The sequence below is a fragment of the Lepidochelys kempii genome, chromosome 3 (genome assembly GCF_965140285.1).
Source record: "Lepidochelys kempii isolate rLepKem1 chromosome 3, rLepKem1.hap1, whole genome shotgun sequence".
NCBI lineage: Eukaryota > Metazoa > Chordata > Testudines > Cheloniidae > Lepidochelys > Lepidochelys kempii.
Genome location: NC_136382.1, coordinates 134,793,002 through 134,811,989, shown reverse-complemented (window position 1 = coordinate 134,811,989; position 18,988 = coordinate 134,793,002). Strand labels below are relative to the sequence as shown.

The 18,988-nt window shown below is 41.5% G+C and overlaps 1 protein-coding gene across 12 annotated transcripts in view; it reads left to right on the top strand.

The window, feature by feature from the left end:
- TARBP1 (tRNA guanosine 2 -O-methyltransferase TARBP1) overlaps positions 1 to 18,988 on the top strand; it is a 101,246-nt gene that overhangs the window by 22,025 nt on the left and 60,233 nt on the right. For 11 of the 12 annotated variants that reach the window (XR_012158155.2, XR_012158154.2, XM_073338122.2 and 8 more), the window contains exons 7-9: positions 3,427 to 3,562; positions 14,872 to 14,968; positions 17,233 to 17,322. Coding sequence is in view for 10 of the 12 variants with exons in the window: in XM_073338122.2 (XP_073194223.2) it covers positions 3,427 to 3,562; positions 14,872 to 14,968; positions 17,233 to 17,322 (323 nt within the window). In the remaining 2 variants the exon portion in view is untranslated. The remainder of the gene's footprint in view (positions 1 to 3,426; positions 3,563 to 14,871; positions 14,969 to 17,232; positions 17,323 to 18,988) is intronic. The other variant, XM_073338123.2, reaches the window with a different exon arrangement.

Here is an 18,988-nt window from a genome sequence, read left to right as displayed (position 1 = left end):
GTGAGTGCATGCCCAATGCATGGTTGCTGGAGATTTTTTTTTCCCCTCAGCAGAACCTGTTAGGGTGGCTTGAGCATCCTCTGCTGCTGCATGCAGGTATAAAGGGTGGAGCTGGCCCCTCTCAGTTCCTTCTTACCAACCATGATGGTTGTTGCAGTTGTAAGGCTGTAATCGCTCCAAATTCTTCTCTCATTCTTTGTAAAATATATCCAGTTTTGCTTAGTGAAGTTTCATAGAATTTAGGGAATCTGTAGTTAAGATAATTAGCTACTTATAAATTTCAGATTTAGGTCTTAGACTGCCAGGTTCAGCTTTCAGTACTGGGAGCAGGACTGGAACTGTACCTCCATCTCCGGGATTAAATCATGTTGTTCATTCAGCAAACTAATGCCGGTGAGCGACTTGCACCCCAGCTGCCTTAATCACTTGGGGGAGTCCCATGTTAGTGACAAATGTCACATTTGCAAAGGTTATAAGCCTTGCTTAAAAAAGTACAGAGCGGCCAAGCTTAAGTGTATTCTTGTGGAGGTGGCACTCATCCTCTCCTGGAGCTGTCCAATTTGGAGTGGGCGCTGGGTATGTCAGTATTGGTCCACAGTGCTCCTCCTGTATTGTCTGACTCCAGCGCTTGATCACTGTCATTGGTGCCAAGGAAGAGGCACAAAACCTCCAGAGATTCAGTATCTCTGTAAGCAAGACACAAGAAGTAATTCTTCTGTTCTACTCTGCGCTGATTAGGCCTCAAATGGAGTATTGTGTCCAGTTCTGGGCACCACATTTCAGGAAAGATGTAGACAAATTGGAAAAAGTCCAGAAAAGAGCAACAAAAGTGATTTAAAGGTCTAGAAAACATGACCTGTGAGGAAAGATTGAAAAAATTGGGTTTATTTAATCTGGAGAAGAGAAGACTGTGAGGGGGGACATAAGTTTTCAAGTACATAAAAGGTTGTTACAAGGAGGAGGGTGAAAAATTGTTCTCCTTAACCTCTGAGGATAGGGCAAGAAGCAATGGGCTTAAATTGCAGCAAGGGTGGTTTAGGTTGGACATTAGGAAAAACTTCCTGACTGTCAGGATGGTTAAGCCGTGGAATAAATTGCTTAGGGAGGTTGTGGAATTTCCATCATCATTGGAGATTTTTAAGAGCAGGTTAGACAAACATCTGTCAGAGATGGTTTAGATCAGTGATTCTCAAACTTTTCTTTTTGTGGATCACTTGAAAATTGCTGAGGGTCTTGGCAGACCACTTAATGATCTTTCCAAATGTTGTTTGTACCGTTTGCTAACTATTGTAAAGTGCTTTGGATAAAAAGCACTATATGTTTAAAAAAACCTTAATCATTAATGTTTTTTTGTTCTACAAATAAAAGCGCACAACTCATATTTTAATATCCGTCATCTTACCTTTCTAATGCGATGGACGTGTCCTCTCTCACCTGCTGTGGCAGCCCCGAAGCTGGGGCTGGGAAGGAATGGGGGTCTCTCTCCCACCAAAGCAGCCACAGAGCTGAGGCTGGGAAGGAGGGCCCTCTTTCCCTGGCAGCTGCAGCCCTGGAGCTGGGGAAAGTTGCCTCTTTCTCTGGCCTCTGCAGTCCTGCACATCCCAAATTCTACACACACCCCTCCCGCTTACCCCATATTCCCCCCAAGGCCACCACCTCACCTTGCATGAGCTGCTTCTCCGGGGTCCAGGCAGGCGTGGCTCCACTAATTAGGTTGATGGCCTTTCATTCTCTTGTGTGCGGTTGCCCAGGCGCGCACCTTAGAGGGAACTATCTGCGGACCACAGTTTGAGAACCTCTGGTCTAAATAATACTTAGTCCTGCCATGGATGCAGGGAACTGGACTAGATGACCTCTTGAGGTCTCTTCCAGTCCTACAATTCTATGATTTACAAAAATATTCCGCACCCAGTAATTCCCACTGAGAACAACAGAGAAATAGCTTTCCCCTCTCTCTCAGTGATGGCATTTTGGTTCTAAGTGTCTGATCTGTGTACACACCATATGGTTATTTCTCAGCTATGCAGCATATGATTCTGGATTACAGTCTTAGTGGTCAGTCATAATGCAGGGATTTGTATAGTTGCTGTAGAGTTATTTTTCAGTGACAGTACTTCAGACGTACAGTTGTCTCTGTGATAATTCTTCTGCTCTGAGTGGTTTTGGGTTCAGAATTTTGAAGCTGTTTTCCAGCAATGCAGACAGCGCTTCAGCCTCTTGCTTTCTTTGGCAGGAACCAAAAAGTCAGAAGTTTACAAGAAAGAACGTCGAAATAAATCAAAAGCAAACAAAAGAAAAAATACTTTAAAAATGCTTAAGAACCCACTGACTAACTTTCCTCCTCTTGAGATCTCTTCCAGCCCTGCATTTTTATGATTTTATGATTCATACTCAGTCCTTCTATTGAAGTAATTGGCAAATACATCTGGTATTCATTGATTTCGGTGGGATGGGCCCCAATCTCACTCTTGGATCACATAGATCATATTTCAAAATCAGAACCTAGGATTGAGCCATTTCTCTTCCTCCACGTCTCTTCCTACAGTCCCTGGGTCTGGTCTCCACAATAAGCGTTGTATATTAGAGTTTTTAGTTTCTCTTGTTTGCTTGCACATGGTAAATCTTCTTTCCAAATTCAGTTCTGGAACAGTGTTACAAATGTATGGCAGATATTTTCAGGAGAAGGAGGAGCCTTGCTGACCTGTTGAGAGGAAAAAGGAGATAGGGAAAGGAGATCAGAGGGAGGAGAGAAGGCAAATGAGGAAGAGAAAAGGAGGTAGGAGGAAGGGCCCAAATGTAATATTTTTAGAAAGCAATTTATCTTTCCGCAGTTAAGCAGTCCATTTTGTTTTCTCTAGTTTTTATTCTTTCATTTAAAAAAATTAAATATTGAATTTCCTGTCGCACAGTAACATAGTTAGAAGAGAAGTAATGGACACTCAATAAGCTTTTCTAGGAAGTTGTATTTCAGTAACTGTCGATGGAAAAGTATTTATTTAAAACGAAGTGTCTCACGCTTGTGCAGTTCAGTTTTCCTGAAAAGCTACTGTCCTTTCTGTGGCAGTGCTGGTAGCACTGCACAGTCAGTTAGAAACCGTTATAAAATAGATCATTTAAAACCACATTAAATATTAACATTGAAACCAAATAGTAGCAGATAATCCTTGCTGTTTAAGGGCTTGATTTTGGCTTTCTTGCTCAAGCAGTGTAGGACTGAGCCTGAATCTTTATCATGAAAGCACCAGGACTCTTTCCTCTCCCTGCACCTCCATCATTTAAATGGATTCTGGCTATACAAAATGGAAGTTTGCATTGAAAATCTTACTTTCTCAGTCAAGATATTCTTTCAAAATACAGTAGTTTCCATATTGTAGTATTTCAGCTGACCTACAAAATAATTTTTTTTTTATTTGCTCTTATTTAAAGGTAGTTTCCTGTTAAAGTTTATTCAGAAGATGACAAGTAGGCACTGGTGTGCTGTTCCCATTTTGTTTCTGTCTATGGCACTGGCATGTATCCCATCATATAAAGCACTGGGTACAGAAGGACTTCATGCTCTAAGGTAACACACTTCAGCGGTTTTATGTCCCTTACTTATGCACAGGTTCTGGGAGACTAATAAAACAGTTCTGGGGAATGCACTGACTCTTTTTGGGAAAATTTAAATAATCAAATGCAGTCGAAAGACTGAAAGCTTAAACTTGTAAAGAAACTTTTTCTCTATCCTTCCCCACTCTCTTCTACTATGGTCCAATAGAAAAGTTTTCACTTTTCACAAAGCGATCACTCTGTATCTGACCTGTCAGTCCTTATCCTCAAAGGAAACCTGCACAACACTTTCAAAAGATGTGCCTGGGAGCTTAAATTCATAGCTTTGCTAGACACTAAAAATCATGGACCGAATAGAAACATTGGATTTATGCCTTATTACAACAATCTGAACTCACTGACAACCTCTCCCAGCTGCTGCTCCCTCTGCTCTTCCTTTCCTCCCTGTGTCTGGAGAGGTGTTTAATGGGGCACTTTACCTTGAATGGTCCCTTGAAATATGTGTTAACTGCTTATGCCACACAGTCAGTTCAGATCTTGTATTTGGCAGTGACACTTTGAGTTAGGCCATGTCTACACTTACAAGCTTACAGTGGCACAGCTGACTGGCAGTTAACAGCGCTGCAACTTTCTCGCTCAGGGATGTGAAAAAACACCCTCCTGAGCGCAGCAAGTTGCAGCGCTGTAAATCGCCAGTGTAAACAGTGTCCCAGTGCTGGGAGCCGTGCCCCTCGTGGAGGTGGTTTTTTAGAGCAGCGCTGCGACCACACAAGGCACGTTAAAGCACTGTCAGTGTAGACTAGCCCTAAGATTGCTCAAGTAGCTGCATTACGTTGATAGGAGAGAGCTCTCCTGTCGACATAATAAAGCCAGCTCAATGAGCAGCGGTAGCTATGTTGACGGGAGAGTGTGTTGACTGGTGCTTATGCTGGCAAAACTGTCGCTTGAGGTGGCTGTTTTTTTCCCCACACCCCTGAGCAACAAAAGTTTTGCGGACAGTGCTAGTGTTGACATGGCCTTAGTTTCCCAGACCTGAAGAAGAGCGCTGTGAAAGCTTGTCTCTCACCAACAGAAGTTGGTCCAATAAAAGATATTACCTCATCCACGTGAATGTGAGGGACAAACTGAAACTTGTGGCAAATTTTTCTCCCATGTTGGTCTTTGGTTAGTTCCCTAGTGGATATGCCAAGGTCTAGTGGCAGAAAGTCTGTCTTAAGAGATTTTAGCAGCAAGCACAACCCTTTTGTAAGCCCTGACACAGCACTGTTTTTGCAACTACTTCCCACAACCCTCAGCACGTGAGGCTGTCTGGGAAGGGGTTATGGTCAGGGCACAAGAATGATGTGCTAATTCAGTGCATTTCCTGGTTTCCTTTACCACTAAGGATTTTACGGAGAACTCTCTGGAATGTAAAGCTACTCTCCTCTGGCGAACTTCCAAGTGAAAGCAATATTTCAAATGGTGCTTACCCTGTTTTAGGGGTGAATTCCCCTCTTTGGGTAAAGCTATATCCGCTTGCTTAGAGGGCATAAAATTTGCAGTCCAACTTCTACCCACCGAATGGGGGTGAATTAACTCATAGACTGCAATTTTTAGTTTTTAGGGGAAACTGTTGTTTTGATTTAATTGGAGAGCTCTTCAGTGGGGGATAGTGCCTTTAACCTATGTGTTTAACATTAGAAGGTTCTTTTGCAGTACTCATGGCAATATTACATTATCATTAATTATGGAGGCATTGGTCATGAATTTATAGTTAAGATTAAATCAGTTTTCATTTCAACAGGCACTTTAAACTTTTATTAACATGGCCAAAACCTAGATTGTAAATTTTGAGTACAATTTGCATTTTTCTTGTTGGTTTGAAAATTGGATTGATTCAGAGAGAAGAATAATTCCAAAATCATCCCTTTTTGAAGTTTTTCAATGGATTGTTTCATCTTTCTTAGATTCTCTTTTGCAGGACATCTAAGACATTGAGCTCTTTGCTTTGCTCCATGTGCTGCTCCTTGTGTGCTGATTAATACAGTATCAATTACAAATACATTGTGCTTGTGTTTGTTATGACTTTTCACTTTTTCTCCATAAATGGAAAAAGAAATGCACCAAGATGAACCCACTATATTTAGCACTGATGATGTAATACATCCACTTTGATGAAATAATCTGTGGGTGGGTGAGAGAGACAGAGGAAAGTCAATCAGCCAATCCACCCACCAAATACCCCTATAACCTAGGAGAAATTCTGTGAGCTGGACAAGAGACAATCATGAGCCTCATGCAGCTCCACTCTTATTGTTGACCAAAGGCATGAATGTGGATCCTAGAACGTAGACGATTAAAATCTGCCACTGCATTTGGCAAATAAGTTAATAGCAGGAATAGGATTCTAATGTGGTAGACCCAGATCTTAGCTGTTTGGCTGCATTGCCTTTCAGATAATCAAATCACATCCAGTCTCTAACCGCTCAGCCTCATGCTTCTCCCAGAGTCTGAGATAGAACCCTGGATTCTTCAAATAGTGTCCCTAAGGGCGCTCCATTTCAGGTGTGCATGTGCCACATGAGCCCTTGATCGGAGATTTTCAGTTAGCAGTGTCCATTTGGCCTGCATGGATGCCCTATGCCTCCTTGTGCCAGATACTGAGGCTGTATGGGGTATGTGGGCAAACCACCCTCAGCTCCTTCTCAACTGCTCTGGCCTGAGATGGAGCCCTAGTATGTCCGCCTTGAGCATGCATTGATTTTTTTCTAATATTTCTATAGTGGGTAAAATAGTTTTTATAGTTAGTTGTTAGGATAGTTAGAGTTAGATAAGTAATGAGAGGATTGTTTTACTCCTCTTTCCCCTCAGAGAGAGGTTTTTTTGAGGCAGGGAATGCCTGACTCTCCAGGTTTCAGCTGATGTCTCTCCTGCTGTACCTGTGAGTAATGGCCTTAAAGTGTGTCCATTGCTTAGGGGAGTTCCATGTCTCCCAGTAGTTCAACTTCTGCCGGGCCCTCAAGTCCAGGGCAAGGAAAAATAGGGAGATTAAACACAGACTGCTAATGATGGAATGCGCCCTTTGGCCAGCTTCTGAGTTAGGTTGGGAGACCCCCTCCCCTGCCCCCCAAGCCCTTTTCCCCCTCTCCTCTCCTTTCCAGGATGGGGAAGGCTTCCACAAAGAGGAGTGGGCTTAAGGAGCCAGCTCCAAAAGGTCCAGGTGAGATCCACTGTCTCTGAAGCTTCAACCTCTTGACTTGGTACCATTAAGTTGAAGGACTCCTCCTCCAGTACTAGTGGGACCATAAAGTTCCAGAGCACAAAGGAGAGAGACATGGCTCCAGGATGGCCTGGGTACCTTCTACCAGCAAGGAGGGGAGCACAGACACTTTGGACTGGCACCACCAAGTTCAGCATAGTTGTCAGTACTCATGCATGTGGTACCCTCAGCACTGATTAAGATTCATAGATTCATAGATATTTAGGTCAGAAGGGACCATTATGATCATCTAGTCTGACCTCCTGCACAATGCAGGCCACAGAATTTCACCCACCACTCCTAAAAAAGACCTCACACCTATATCTGTGCTATTGAAGTCCTCAAATTGTAGTTTGAAGACCTCAAGGAGCAGAGAATCCTCCAGCAAGTGACCCGTGCCCCATGCTACAGAGGAAGGCGAAAAACCTCCAGGGCCTTCCAATCTGCCCTGGAGGAAAATTCCTTCCCAACCCCAAATATGGCGATCAGCTAAACCCTGAGCATATGGGCAAGATTCATCAGCCAGATACTACAGAAAATTCTTTCCCGGGTAACTTGGATCTTACCCCATCTAAAAACCCATCACAGGCCATTGGGCCTATTTACCATGAATATTTAATTACCAAAACCATGTTATCCCATCATACCATCTCCTCCATAAACTTATCGAGTTTAATCTTAAAGCAAGATAGATCTTTTGCCCCCACTACTTCCCTCGGAAGGCTATTCCAAAACTTCACTCCTCTGATGGTTAGAAACCTTCGTCTAATTTCTAATCTAAATTTCCTAGTGGCCAGTTTATATCCATTTGTTCTTGTGTCCACATTGGTATTGAGTTTAAATAATTCCTCTCCCTCTCTGGTATTTATCCCTCTGATATATTTATAGAGAGCAATCATATCTCCCCTCAACCTTCTTTTAGTTAGGCTAAACAAGCCAAGCTCCCTGAGTCTCCTTTCATAAGACAAGTTTTCCATTCCTCGGATCATCCTAGTAGCCCTTCTCTGTACCTGTTCCAGTTTGAATTCATCCTTCTTAAACATGGGAGACCAGAACTGCACACAGTATTCCAGGTGAGGTCTCACCAGTGCCTTATATAACGGTACTAAAACCTCCTTATCCCTACTGGAAATACCTCTCCTGATGCATCCCAAGACGACATTAGCTTTTTTCACAGCCATATCACATTGGCAGCTCATAGTCAACCTATGATCAACCAATACTCCAAGGTCCTTTTCCTCCTCCGTTACTTCTAGTTGATGCGTCCCTAGCTTATAACTAAAATTCTTGTTATTAATCCCTAAATGCATGACCTTACACTTCTCACTATTAAATTTCATCCTATTCCTATTACTCCAGTTTACAAGGTCATCCAGATCCTCCTGTAGGGTATCCCTGTCCTTCTCTAAATTAGCAATACCTCCCAGCTTTGTATCATCTGCAAACTTTATTAGCACACTCCCACTTTTTGTGCCCAGGTCAGTAATAAAAAGATTAAATAAGATTGGTTCCAAAACTGATCCTTGAGGAACTCCACTGGTAACCTCCCTCCAACTTGACAGTTCACCTTTCAGTAGGACCCGTTGTAGTCTCCCCTTTAACCAATTCCCTATCCACCTTTCAATTTTCCTATTGATGCCCATCTTATCCAATTTAACTAATAATTCCCCATGTGGCACAGTATCAAACGCCTTACTAAAATCTAAATAAATTAGATCCACTGCGTTTCCTTTATCTAAAAAATCTGTTACTCTCTCAAAGAAGGAAATCAGGTTGGTTTGGCACGATCTACCTTTTGTAAAACCATGTTGTATTTTGTCCCATTTACCATTGACTTCAATGTCCTTAACTACCTTCTCCTTCAAAAATTTTTCCAAGACCTTGCATACTACAGATGTCAAACTAACAGGCCTATAATTACTTGGATCACTTTTTTTCCCTTTCTTAAAAATAGGAACTATGTTAGCAATTCTCCAATCATACGGTACAACCCCTGAATTTACAGATTCATTAAAAATTCTTGCTAATGGGCTTGCAATTTCTTGTGCCAATTCTTTTAATATTCTTGGATGAAGATTATCTGGGCCCCCCGATTTAGCCCCATTAAGCTGTTTGAGTTTCGCTTCTACCTCAGATATGGTGATGTCTACCTCCATATCCTCATTCCCATTTATCATGCTACCATTATCCCTAAGATCCTCTTTAGTCTTATTAAAGACTGAGGCAAAGTATTTGTTTAGATATTGGGCCATGCCTAGATTATCCTTGACCTCCACTCCATCCTCAGTTTTTAGCGGTCCCACTTCTTCTTTCTTTGTTTTCTTCCTATTTATATGACTATAGAACCTTTTACTATTGGTTTTAATTCCCTTTGCAAGGTCCAACTCTACTTGACTTTTAGCCTGTCTCACTTTATCCCTACATATTCTGACCTCAATAAGGTAACTTTCCTTACTGATCCCTCCCTTCTTCCACTCCCTATATGCTTTCTGCTTTTTCTTAATTACCTCTCTAAGATGCTTGCTCATCCAGCTTGGTCTACAACTCCTGCCTATGAATTTTTTCCCCTTTCTTGGGATGCAGGCTTCCGATAGCTTCTGCAGCTTTAATTTAAAATAATCCCAGGCCTCCTCTACCTTTAAACCCATAAATTCTTCAGTCCAATCCACTTCCCTAACTAATTTCCTTAATTTTTGAAAGTCAGCCCTTTTGAAATCAAAAACCCTAGTTGCAGATTTATTTTTGTTAATCCTTCCATTCAGTTTGAACTGAATTAGCTCATGATCACTTGAGCCAAGATTATCCCCTACAACCATTTCCTCTATGAGATCCTCATTACTCGCCAAGACCAAATCTAAAATGGCATCCCCTCTAGTCGGTTCAGCAACTACTTGTTGAAGGAATCCATCAGCTATCGCATCTAGGAAAATCTGAGCCCTATTATTATTACTAGCACTCATCCTCCAGTCTATATCTGGGAAGTTAAAGTCTCCCATAATCACACAGTTTCCATTAGTATTTACTTTATTAAAAACATTAAAAAGGGCTCTATCCATATCCAAATTAGATCCCGGCGGTCTATAGCACACCCCAAGCACTATCCCAGGGGAGGCTCTAATAGTTTTCTTCCCCAATTTAATTATTGCCCAGACAGACTCAGTCATATCCATTTCATCGCTTCTTATTTCTTTACATTCTATCTCATCATTGATATACAGTGCTACTCCACCACCTTTACCTTTATTTCGGTCTTTCCTAAACAGCACATACCCTTCAATACCTGTAGTCCAGTCATGACGACTATTCCGCCATGTTTCTGTTATCCCTATAATATCTGGTTTCACTTCCTGCACCAGTAACTCTAGTTCCTCCATTTTGTTACCTAGGCTCCTTGCATTAGTGTACAAACATCTTAATTTTTGCTGTTTGGCCTCACTCACATTCTGTACCCTATTAGGCACGGTTATTTTACTACCAGTATAACCTATTAGACTTGTATCTACACTGCCCTTCCTCGTACCTACAGCTGTATCCACTCTTACTTCATTTTCTTTCCACTCTATGCTAAATTCTGGCGTGGAGATTACCTGGACATCTCCCAACCATCTCCCCCAAATTCCTAGTTTAAAGCTCTCTTAATCAGTTGTGCCAGCCTCCATCCTAGATGTCTATTTCCTTCCCTACTCAGATGAAGTCCATCCCGAGAGAACTGTCCTCTATCCATGAATGCCTCCCAATGGCCATACATCCCAAAGCCCTCCTTATAGCACCACTGCCTAAGCCATCTATTGATAGTCATAATCTTGTCACACCTTTGTTGCCCTTCTCTAGGAACAGGCAGAATCCCACTAAAGATCACCTGAGCCTCAATTTCCTTAAGCGTCCTCCCCAGCCTAACATAGTCTCCCTTAATACTTTCCAGTGAGAATCTAGCCGTATCATTTGTTCCCACATGAAGGATAATTAGGGGATTCTTTCCCGCTCCCTTTAGAATCCTTTTTAACCTCAGGTCTACATTAAGCAGCGGTGCTAGACACCGTCGGCATCTATTTCAGTACATCAATTATCAGCTTCAGTGACTGTGCCCTTGAATGCTGCGTCAGTACCACAGGAGTTCAGACATACTCAGGATTTCTCAATAACAGATGAACCGGAGTCCCTGCTCCTGGTGGGTACTGAGAATCTGTGGGTACTAAGATCCCGATCTTTGGCCTACTGTCATCTGGACCACAAGAGACTCTACTGTTTTCTACATGTGCTCCTCCATTGGATGAGATGGAGGAGGATGAAAGTGACTTCCAGTCAGCCTCCTCTATTTCTGTTTATGGTTCTCCAATATATTCTTTCAGAAACATGTTCTTTGAAAGTCATAGGGAATATTGGACTCATTATTGAGGGTGGTGGAACCAATCCTGCATGCCATCGCCACTTCTGTACTACAGACCCTTCCAATGACCATACTGGGACCCCGGGTTGCCCATCAACAGCAATTTTCCAGCTCACTGGTGTCCAGCTCACTCAGCCTCTGTCCCTGGCAACTGAGCCCATGCCGGGGGCGGCCCGCTGCTGCCACCATCTCCCCAGCCAGGCTCTCAAGTAGCTGCTGTTCTGCACAGAGCAGTGACCTGGAGCAGCCATCATGAGAAGTGGCTGGTCCTGCCCCTTCTGCACCCTGCCCAGGCCTGGCTGCCAGGGACAGGAGTTGAGCATGCCAGGGGCAGGTGCAGCGGAGGACAGAGCCCCTCTTCCTCGCACCCCAGCAGGCCAAGCAGAAATCTGGGTGTGGGGCACTTAATGCTGCATGCCCCCCTATGCATCATCTATGAGGAACTGTGTTCAGTAGCTGGGACACGTGGCAGCTTGAACCTTTGTGACCGATCAGACAAAGCTGTGTCTCCACTGCCTCCAGGGTTGGCTCAGAATGACCTGTTCTCCAGTCAAAGACACCTTGGGTAGACAGGTGATAGTTCCTCTGCCACGTGAGGAACACCTTAGACTATGGGAGGATCAACTCAGTGTCTGTGCAGGCATTCCTTTCTGTAGCGCAGCCCCATCAGTAACTTTAACAACAGATTTATCACTGTTGGGATGGGGAGCCCATCTCCATACCCTCACAACTCAGGGCAAATGGACAACTCAAGAAATCAGTCTCCATGTCAATCTGTTGAAGCATAGGGCTGTCAGGAATTCTTGCTTTCATTTCCTATCCTTCATCACAGGCAAATCAATCAAGATCATGCATTCTATATCAACAAGCAAAATCCCCCTTCCTGTTGTGGCGAAGCCATAAAATTATGGAATTGGTGCACAGTTCATCAAATCCAAATTTCACTGGTCTACCTCTCAGGTATTCAGACCACCACAGCCAATTCCCTCAGCGTACACTTCTCACAGGATTACGAATGGGATCTAGACACCCAAGGTCTCCACAGCATAGTCCAAAAATGGGGACTGCCAGAAGTGGATGTCTTCACCACCTCCAGGAACAGGAGGTGTCGTCTTTTCTGCTCAAGAGGGGGTCTGGGCCACTAGTCATTGGAAGATGCCTTTCTTCTATCTTGGAAGAAAGGGCTCTTCTATGTGTTTCTCCAATGCTGCTGATACCAAGAGTGATGAACAAGATCAGACCAGGCCCAGCCAGAATTATGCGTATAGTGCCAACCTGGCTGAGAGATGGTTGGCACCCTTACCATCTACACGTATGTGTCCAAATCTCGTTCAGGCTCCCAACCATTCCTCGTCACCTGTCACAGGATGCAGGTTTTGTGCTTCATCCCAACCGGTGGTTCTCCACTTCAGGGCATGGCTCCTCCGATAGTTCACGTGGTTAGAATCCTCCTGCTGTATGGAAGTACAAGTGTTAGTAGAAGGAGATCAACCTGCACTACTTACCTACAGAAATAGAAGAGATTCTTCCATTAATGTTGTTGTCACTCCCTCCTGCCTGATTTGGTGCTACTTTCAGTCATCCTGGATTGTCTTTTGGATCTATGAAAATTGGGGTTATCAGTTCTATTAAGGTCCATTTGGCTGCAATATCAGCCATTCATTCTCTGGTAGATGGTTTCTTCATGTTTGCCCATCTGGTTTAGTCTACATTTATTAAAGCTCTGGGAGGTGACAACCTGCAGATTAGAGACCCTACCCCGACCTGGGACCTCAACCTGGTACTCAGTTACCTTATGAGACCACCATTCAAACCAGTGGCAACCTGTTCTCTGTTTCAGAGTAGCAGCCGTGTTAGTCTGTATCCGCAAAAAGAAAAGGAGTACTTTTGGCACCTTTAGAGACTAACAAATTTATTTGAGCATAAGCTTTCGTGAGCTACAGCACACTATGTTCAAATAAATTTGTTAGTCTCTAAGGTGCCACAAGTACTCCTTTTCTTTTTGCTGTTCTCCGTTGCATTTATCTATGAAGACAGCATTTTTAGTAGCCATTCTTGTTGGCCCGTAGGGTCAGGTAGATTAGAGCCTTGATGGCAGATCCTCCCCTGCTCCCCCTGATGTTCTTTAAGGACAAGGTCTCTTTACATCCACACCCTAAATTCTCCCCTAAGGTTATATCGGAATTCCACCTTAATCCATTCATCTACCAATGTTATTCCCAAAGCCACATAGTTCTCTACAGGAATCCAATTTACATATCCTAGATGTTAGAAGGGCATTGGTCTTCTACTTAAATAGGGCCAAGCAATTTAGGAAGTCACCTGGGCTCTTCATTTCCATCATGGATAGATCTGCATGGTCCTCGAACTCTACTCAGAGACTGTCAAGATGGATATCTGGATGTATTATCACGTGTTATGATGCTGCGGGCATTCATCCCTTCCAAAGGGTGATAATGCCTACAATCTAGCTGAATGTGCTATCTATGGCATTAACAAAGAATGTACCTGTGTCTGAAGTATGCAGGGCCGATACATGGGCTTCAGTACATATGTTTTTGAAACATTACTCTCTGATCCATGCAGTCAGATCGGATGTGACACTTTGGTTCTGCAGTACTGTCTTGATTCTGCACTGTTGCAAAGCTCCCTCTTCCATCTAGGGATATTGCTTGGAAATAATCTGAAATGGCACACCCATAGGGACACTATTCGAAGAAGAAGAGGTTAATCACTTTGTGCAGGAACTGCGGTTATTCAAGATGTGTGTGTCAAAATACAGATATTTCACATTTCAGTCATTTGTCAGCTCCTCTTCCTTGCTTGATCCTGGAACCTGCCCACTGAGGTACACCAACCTTGTATAAAATGAACTAGGAAATGAATACAAAAAACTTAGTTTAGTGACGGTTAGAGTTGTGTCAGGACACACTCAACCAACTCAAAATCTGAAACACATGAAAATGAAAAACTAAGGGAAAAGTCTCTGGCATTCACATTGCCTGCAACACTTAATAATAATAATAAACACTCCATCAAGCTGTAAGGGTTTTGCTTCTGTCTCCAACAGATACTGAAAAGCAATGCTTATCCCAACATAATCAACTTTTGAATTCTAGCACAAAATCTTATCGATGACCTCAGCAATGTTAAGAGAGTGATTTCCCAAAAGCATGGAATGTGTGACAGGCAGATGTCAATCTGGTGGCACAGGAGCATCTGAGATCGCTGTTAAGGTTTTGTGATAGAATGAGAATTTAATGAATTCTGGGTACTATTGCTTTTCAATATCTGTTAGAGATGTAAGTGAATGAAAGCCTTATGAATTGTTGGAGTGTTTTACCAACAGTATTGTAGGCAATATGACTGTGACATGGAATAGAGACTTCCCTTAGCTTTTCATTTCCATGCTTTTCAGATTTTGAGTTGGTGGAGTTTGTCCTTATGCAACCTTAATTGTCACTAAACAAAAGTTATTTGTGTTTATTTAGAATCATAACCCATCTTGTTTTCGATTGTATGCTCTTCAGGGCAGGAATTATATCATCTTGTATGTTTAGAAAGTGCAGCTCATGTTCTGAGTGCTTCTGCATTCTTAATATATTGACAACTTCAGTTAAAATATAGTTGGTAAATATGTATTTTAAGAGCTACTAAATCTGTTTATAATTTAAGGTGCATATTTATCCGTTTGCAGAGATGTCCTGCAGTGCACTATGATCACGCATCAAATTTTGTTGCGGGGAGCTGCTCAGTGTTTTCTTCTTCAAACAGCTATGCATTTGACAGATGTGGTAAGTTCCTCTTTTTTTTTTCTAGTGTAATATTTTATTTTTCAGAGATGATGATGCTATATATAAGTGCTGCCAAATAGAACTTGGAGTAGCTGATTTGACTGAATTTGTAGTTTTGGCAATATCCATTTGAAAAATGTGCTTGAGTGATGTAGTTCCTGTATTCAGTTGTACTAGTAATTCTTTTAACTTTGTTTTTTCATATGAAACAACTTGATCCTTTTTGTTCCGCATTTCATTTGCAGTACTTTATTGATGATGATATTTGTATTACTGAAATGCTTAGAATCCCTAGTCATGGGCTCAGGATCCTGTTATGCTCTTAGGTGCCATACAAACACTTCTTTAAAAATGAAAATTTAATATTAAAGAGACTTTCAAAATGACATAAAAGATTTTAAAATTATAGTTATAGTGTTAGCATGGTGACTTTATAGTCAGGTTAAAATATCACTTTCATTTTAAAATCTTGAATATAAATTGTCTAATTCTCAAATTATTTTGTGGGACTGAAATTTCTCATGCTTAGTGTTGAACCAGAAGGAAACCCTTCCCCTTTTTCTCCCCTATAATATCACAAGAGTTTGTCTGGGCACTTTTAAGCTATAAAATGTGGTTCAAAAATTTTCAAATGATTTTGGTGCTTTGGATAAACTTTCTTTTTAAACTTCAAACTTGACATCAAACAAGGACTCATGCTTTTATCTTGTTTGATGAAATTCAGTAAAGTTCCTGGATAAAAACTACATTTAACTGCACTTAAGGCTGAATACAGATCAGTAACTTAAGGGTAAAAGTATTACAGGTATGTTGTAATTGTTGCAAAAAAAAGCAATAGAAACCCAGGAAATCCAGAGTTAATGTTAAACTTAAAAGAAATCTAAATGTAAGTAGAAACTGCTTCTCCTCACCTTCAAGACTCTGCTCCTGTTCCTTACCTGCTCTTGTCTCTGATAGCATTATCCTCCTGCCTCTTCCATCAAGTGATGCTAGTTCTGACTGCCTGTTGTTCACCCCTCTGACAAATCTTTCTCTGCCTTTTTCACTTATACCAGCAATGTGTGTGTTCTCCTTGAACTGATTTATAAAGCCCTCTCCTCAGGACTCACTTCTTTTGTGAAGCCTACAAGACATTGGCCATCTCACAGTGGATAGGCTGATGGTGTAATTGAGTTCAATTTATATGTTTTAATTTAAAAAAAACACCCTGATGTATATAAAACCTACATGATATAAATACATACTTTGATTGTATCCCTCTTTCCCACCATTCATGTGTGTCTTGCTCTTTTAGATTATAAACTCTTTGGGGTAGGGAATGTCTTCTTGCTTGGACAATGCATAGCACATGGTGAAGACTAGTACTAATTAATAATACCAATGCATTGTTGTTTATTATTTACCTGCCACCGTAGCTGTGAGGTGATAAGCAATTTCCTGCTCAGTATCAATTCCCAACCAGTGGTATTTGGAGAACTTACTATCATATAGTTGCTGGCCCTTTTTTAATCCTCTAAATCTCTTTAGAATAATCTAAAATTACTTTCTTTCCTAATATATTTCCAAGTAAGCAATTGCTGTAGTTGCCATAAGGATGTCATATGATCATCAGTGAGAATGGAGGTGTCCATGTGACTGAATGGAAGGGGAGTACACACTACTCTTGCTTATGTCTGATAGCTACATCAAAGGTTCTCTTTTATATTCTCCACCCCATTTTCTTTTGTCTGCTAATACAGCTGCTTACCTTTTCTCTTTGCTGTCTCAGATTTTGCTGTGGCTGACCATGAGCTGACCTGAGCAGGGCTTCCTGTGAAAAGGCAGAAACAGAAGAATTAGTCAAGGGCTTCTAAATATCTAAAATTAATATAACTGAGGTTGTCCATTTACACACCCTGCCCCCACTTAAAAAGAAAAAAAGCCATCAGTGAATACCTCGCTTCAAGCCATTCATTCACCTTCAGTGTACATCTCAATATGGATACATCAGACTGTAGGAAAATGAGCTGTGTGTCCTGATTAAGTTATGTTAGGAACTGAAAAAAGGCAAAAATTAATCTCTTCGGAAAGTTCACATCCCTGTAATAACTTGAGGGTGAGAGGGAAAAGATTATTTTCTTATTGAATCATTTGCCAGATGAAAGCAAACTCTTCTCAGTTTCACACTAAAATATTACGTGTGTGTGGGAGAGTGTGTGTGTGTGTGTGTGTGTGTGTGTGTGTGTGTGTGTTGGGGACTAATGAAGCTTAAATAATGTCTTTAGGAGAAAGTGTCACTTCCAGAGATTTCAAGTTTTCTCATGTCTCTTAGACAAGAGGAGTCCTTAAGCAGAGGGACTATACTATGGATGGAGGTGAGAATTGAAACTGCTGCTGGTTTTGTGTTAATCAAAATGTTCTGTAATAGACTGTACTGATCTATTGTATTAGTTATAGCTAATGTTTTAATTCTCTAATACTTTATGCATGTGAACTAATTTTCAGTCCCTTTTGTACTGGCACATCTGGAGCTTCTGGTACTGAGTGCTAATTTATTTGTGCTTTGTATCTGTACCTTGTAACGCGTTTAACGCTAAGGAGGAGATTAATTTTAACCCTCAACCTGCTATCCAGCAGGTAATTAGTCAGAAGATTTTAACATGCACCTTCATTGTGTGAGAAGGTAAGGAAGAAGGGGTAGGTTGTTTTTTTCTTTTCTCCTGCAGAGCACCTGAATTCTGCACAAGAGCAGCTTTCTCCTGAGGGCAGAGCTTCTGTTGCACTTCAAAGCAGTGTAAGAGCTGGAGCTGAGCTCGTACCGGACTTGTATGCCCTGCTTTGCCACAGCATTCTCCAGAGAGAGAACATGAGCTAATTTGTAACTTTTGTATTCAGCCATATCCTGGTGCAAATCAGAATCAGTTCCTTCATGCAGACTTTTGGTGCCCAAATGCTTGTTCTATAAGAGACTTCCAGGTATCCACAGTGCCAGCCTGCTTTCTCCCTTGCCATTCCCTTGGCTAGGAGGTGCATCAAATGAGCACTGCAACCGTATGTTATTAGCTTGGGACTCTCTTCTAAATAATTTCTTCTCATCTTGGATACATTTGCAGCATTGTCTTTGACCAAACTGTGTACTAGACATTTGAATTTTTTTTTCACAGTTTGTTATAGTTTTTACTGCTACTTCTTGTAAGTATTCTGCTGTGGGTGCATTTCCTGATGTATCAATTGTTTCTGTAAGGAAGACATTCCCTTCTTCTGTTGTCACACAAGCACATACAACAGGATCATTGCGGACATTGCTCCAGCCATCAAAGCTCAGTTTAACCATTTTACCCTCTAGACCTTTTGCATGCTGCTCAATTTCTCTTTCATACACTTTATCCAGCAATTTGCCTGCGACATCTGCTCTGTTGGGTGGACTGAATCCTGGTCTTAATGACTGGACCATGTTAATGAAGTGTGGGTTCTCAATCATCCAGAAAGGAGAGTTTGTTGCATAAATAAACTGGGCAATTTTTTCATCAATTACCTCTTTTTGTAATCTGCTGGTTCTTATCACAAACTTATCTATGGTTGTTTCTGGATGATGGAGATTTTTTTTCCTTCTTGCCCCAGGTGATATACTGTGGCTATGTGACATACATGATGTGAGTGAAACCCTACCTGGCAGATAACTCTGAAACTGTAGAAAATGATGGTGATCTTGAAGGTGGATAGTCTTCAGAATCCTGTATGTTGAGGGTGGATTCTCCTAAACCAAATAGGTCAATGCAGTTATTTAATTATTACCACCATACTCCTCATTTAGTATTACTCATTGCATTCACTGACACTCAGTGCTACTTTAAAGGTGAAATTGTAAAAGGAAGATCTACCTATTTCAGCTATTTATTTTTTATCACAACTGCATCTAAAATGATAGTACCATAGAGTAACAACTATATTTTTTGCTCAAACATGAGAATTCAAGAATAGTCCGGAAGGAAGACAGGCAGTCCTTAAGAAAGGAATATGAAATAAAAAATAGTTTACCAA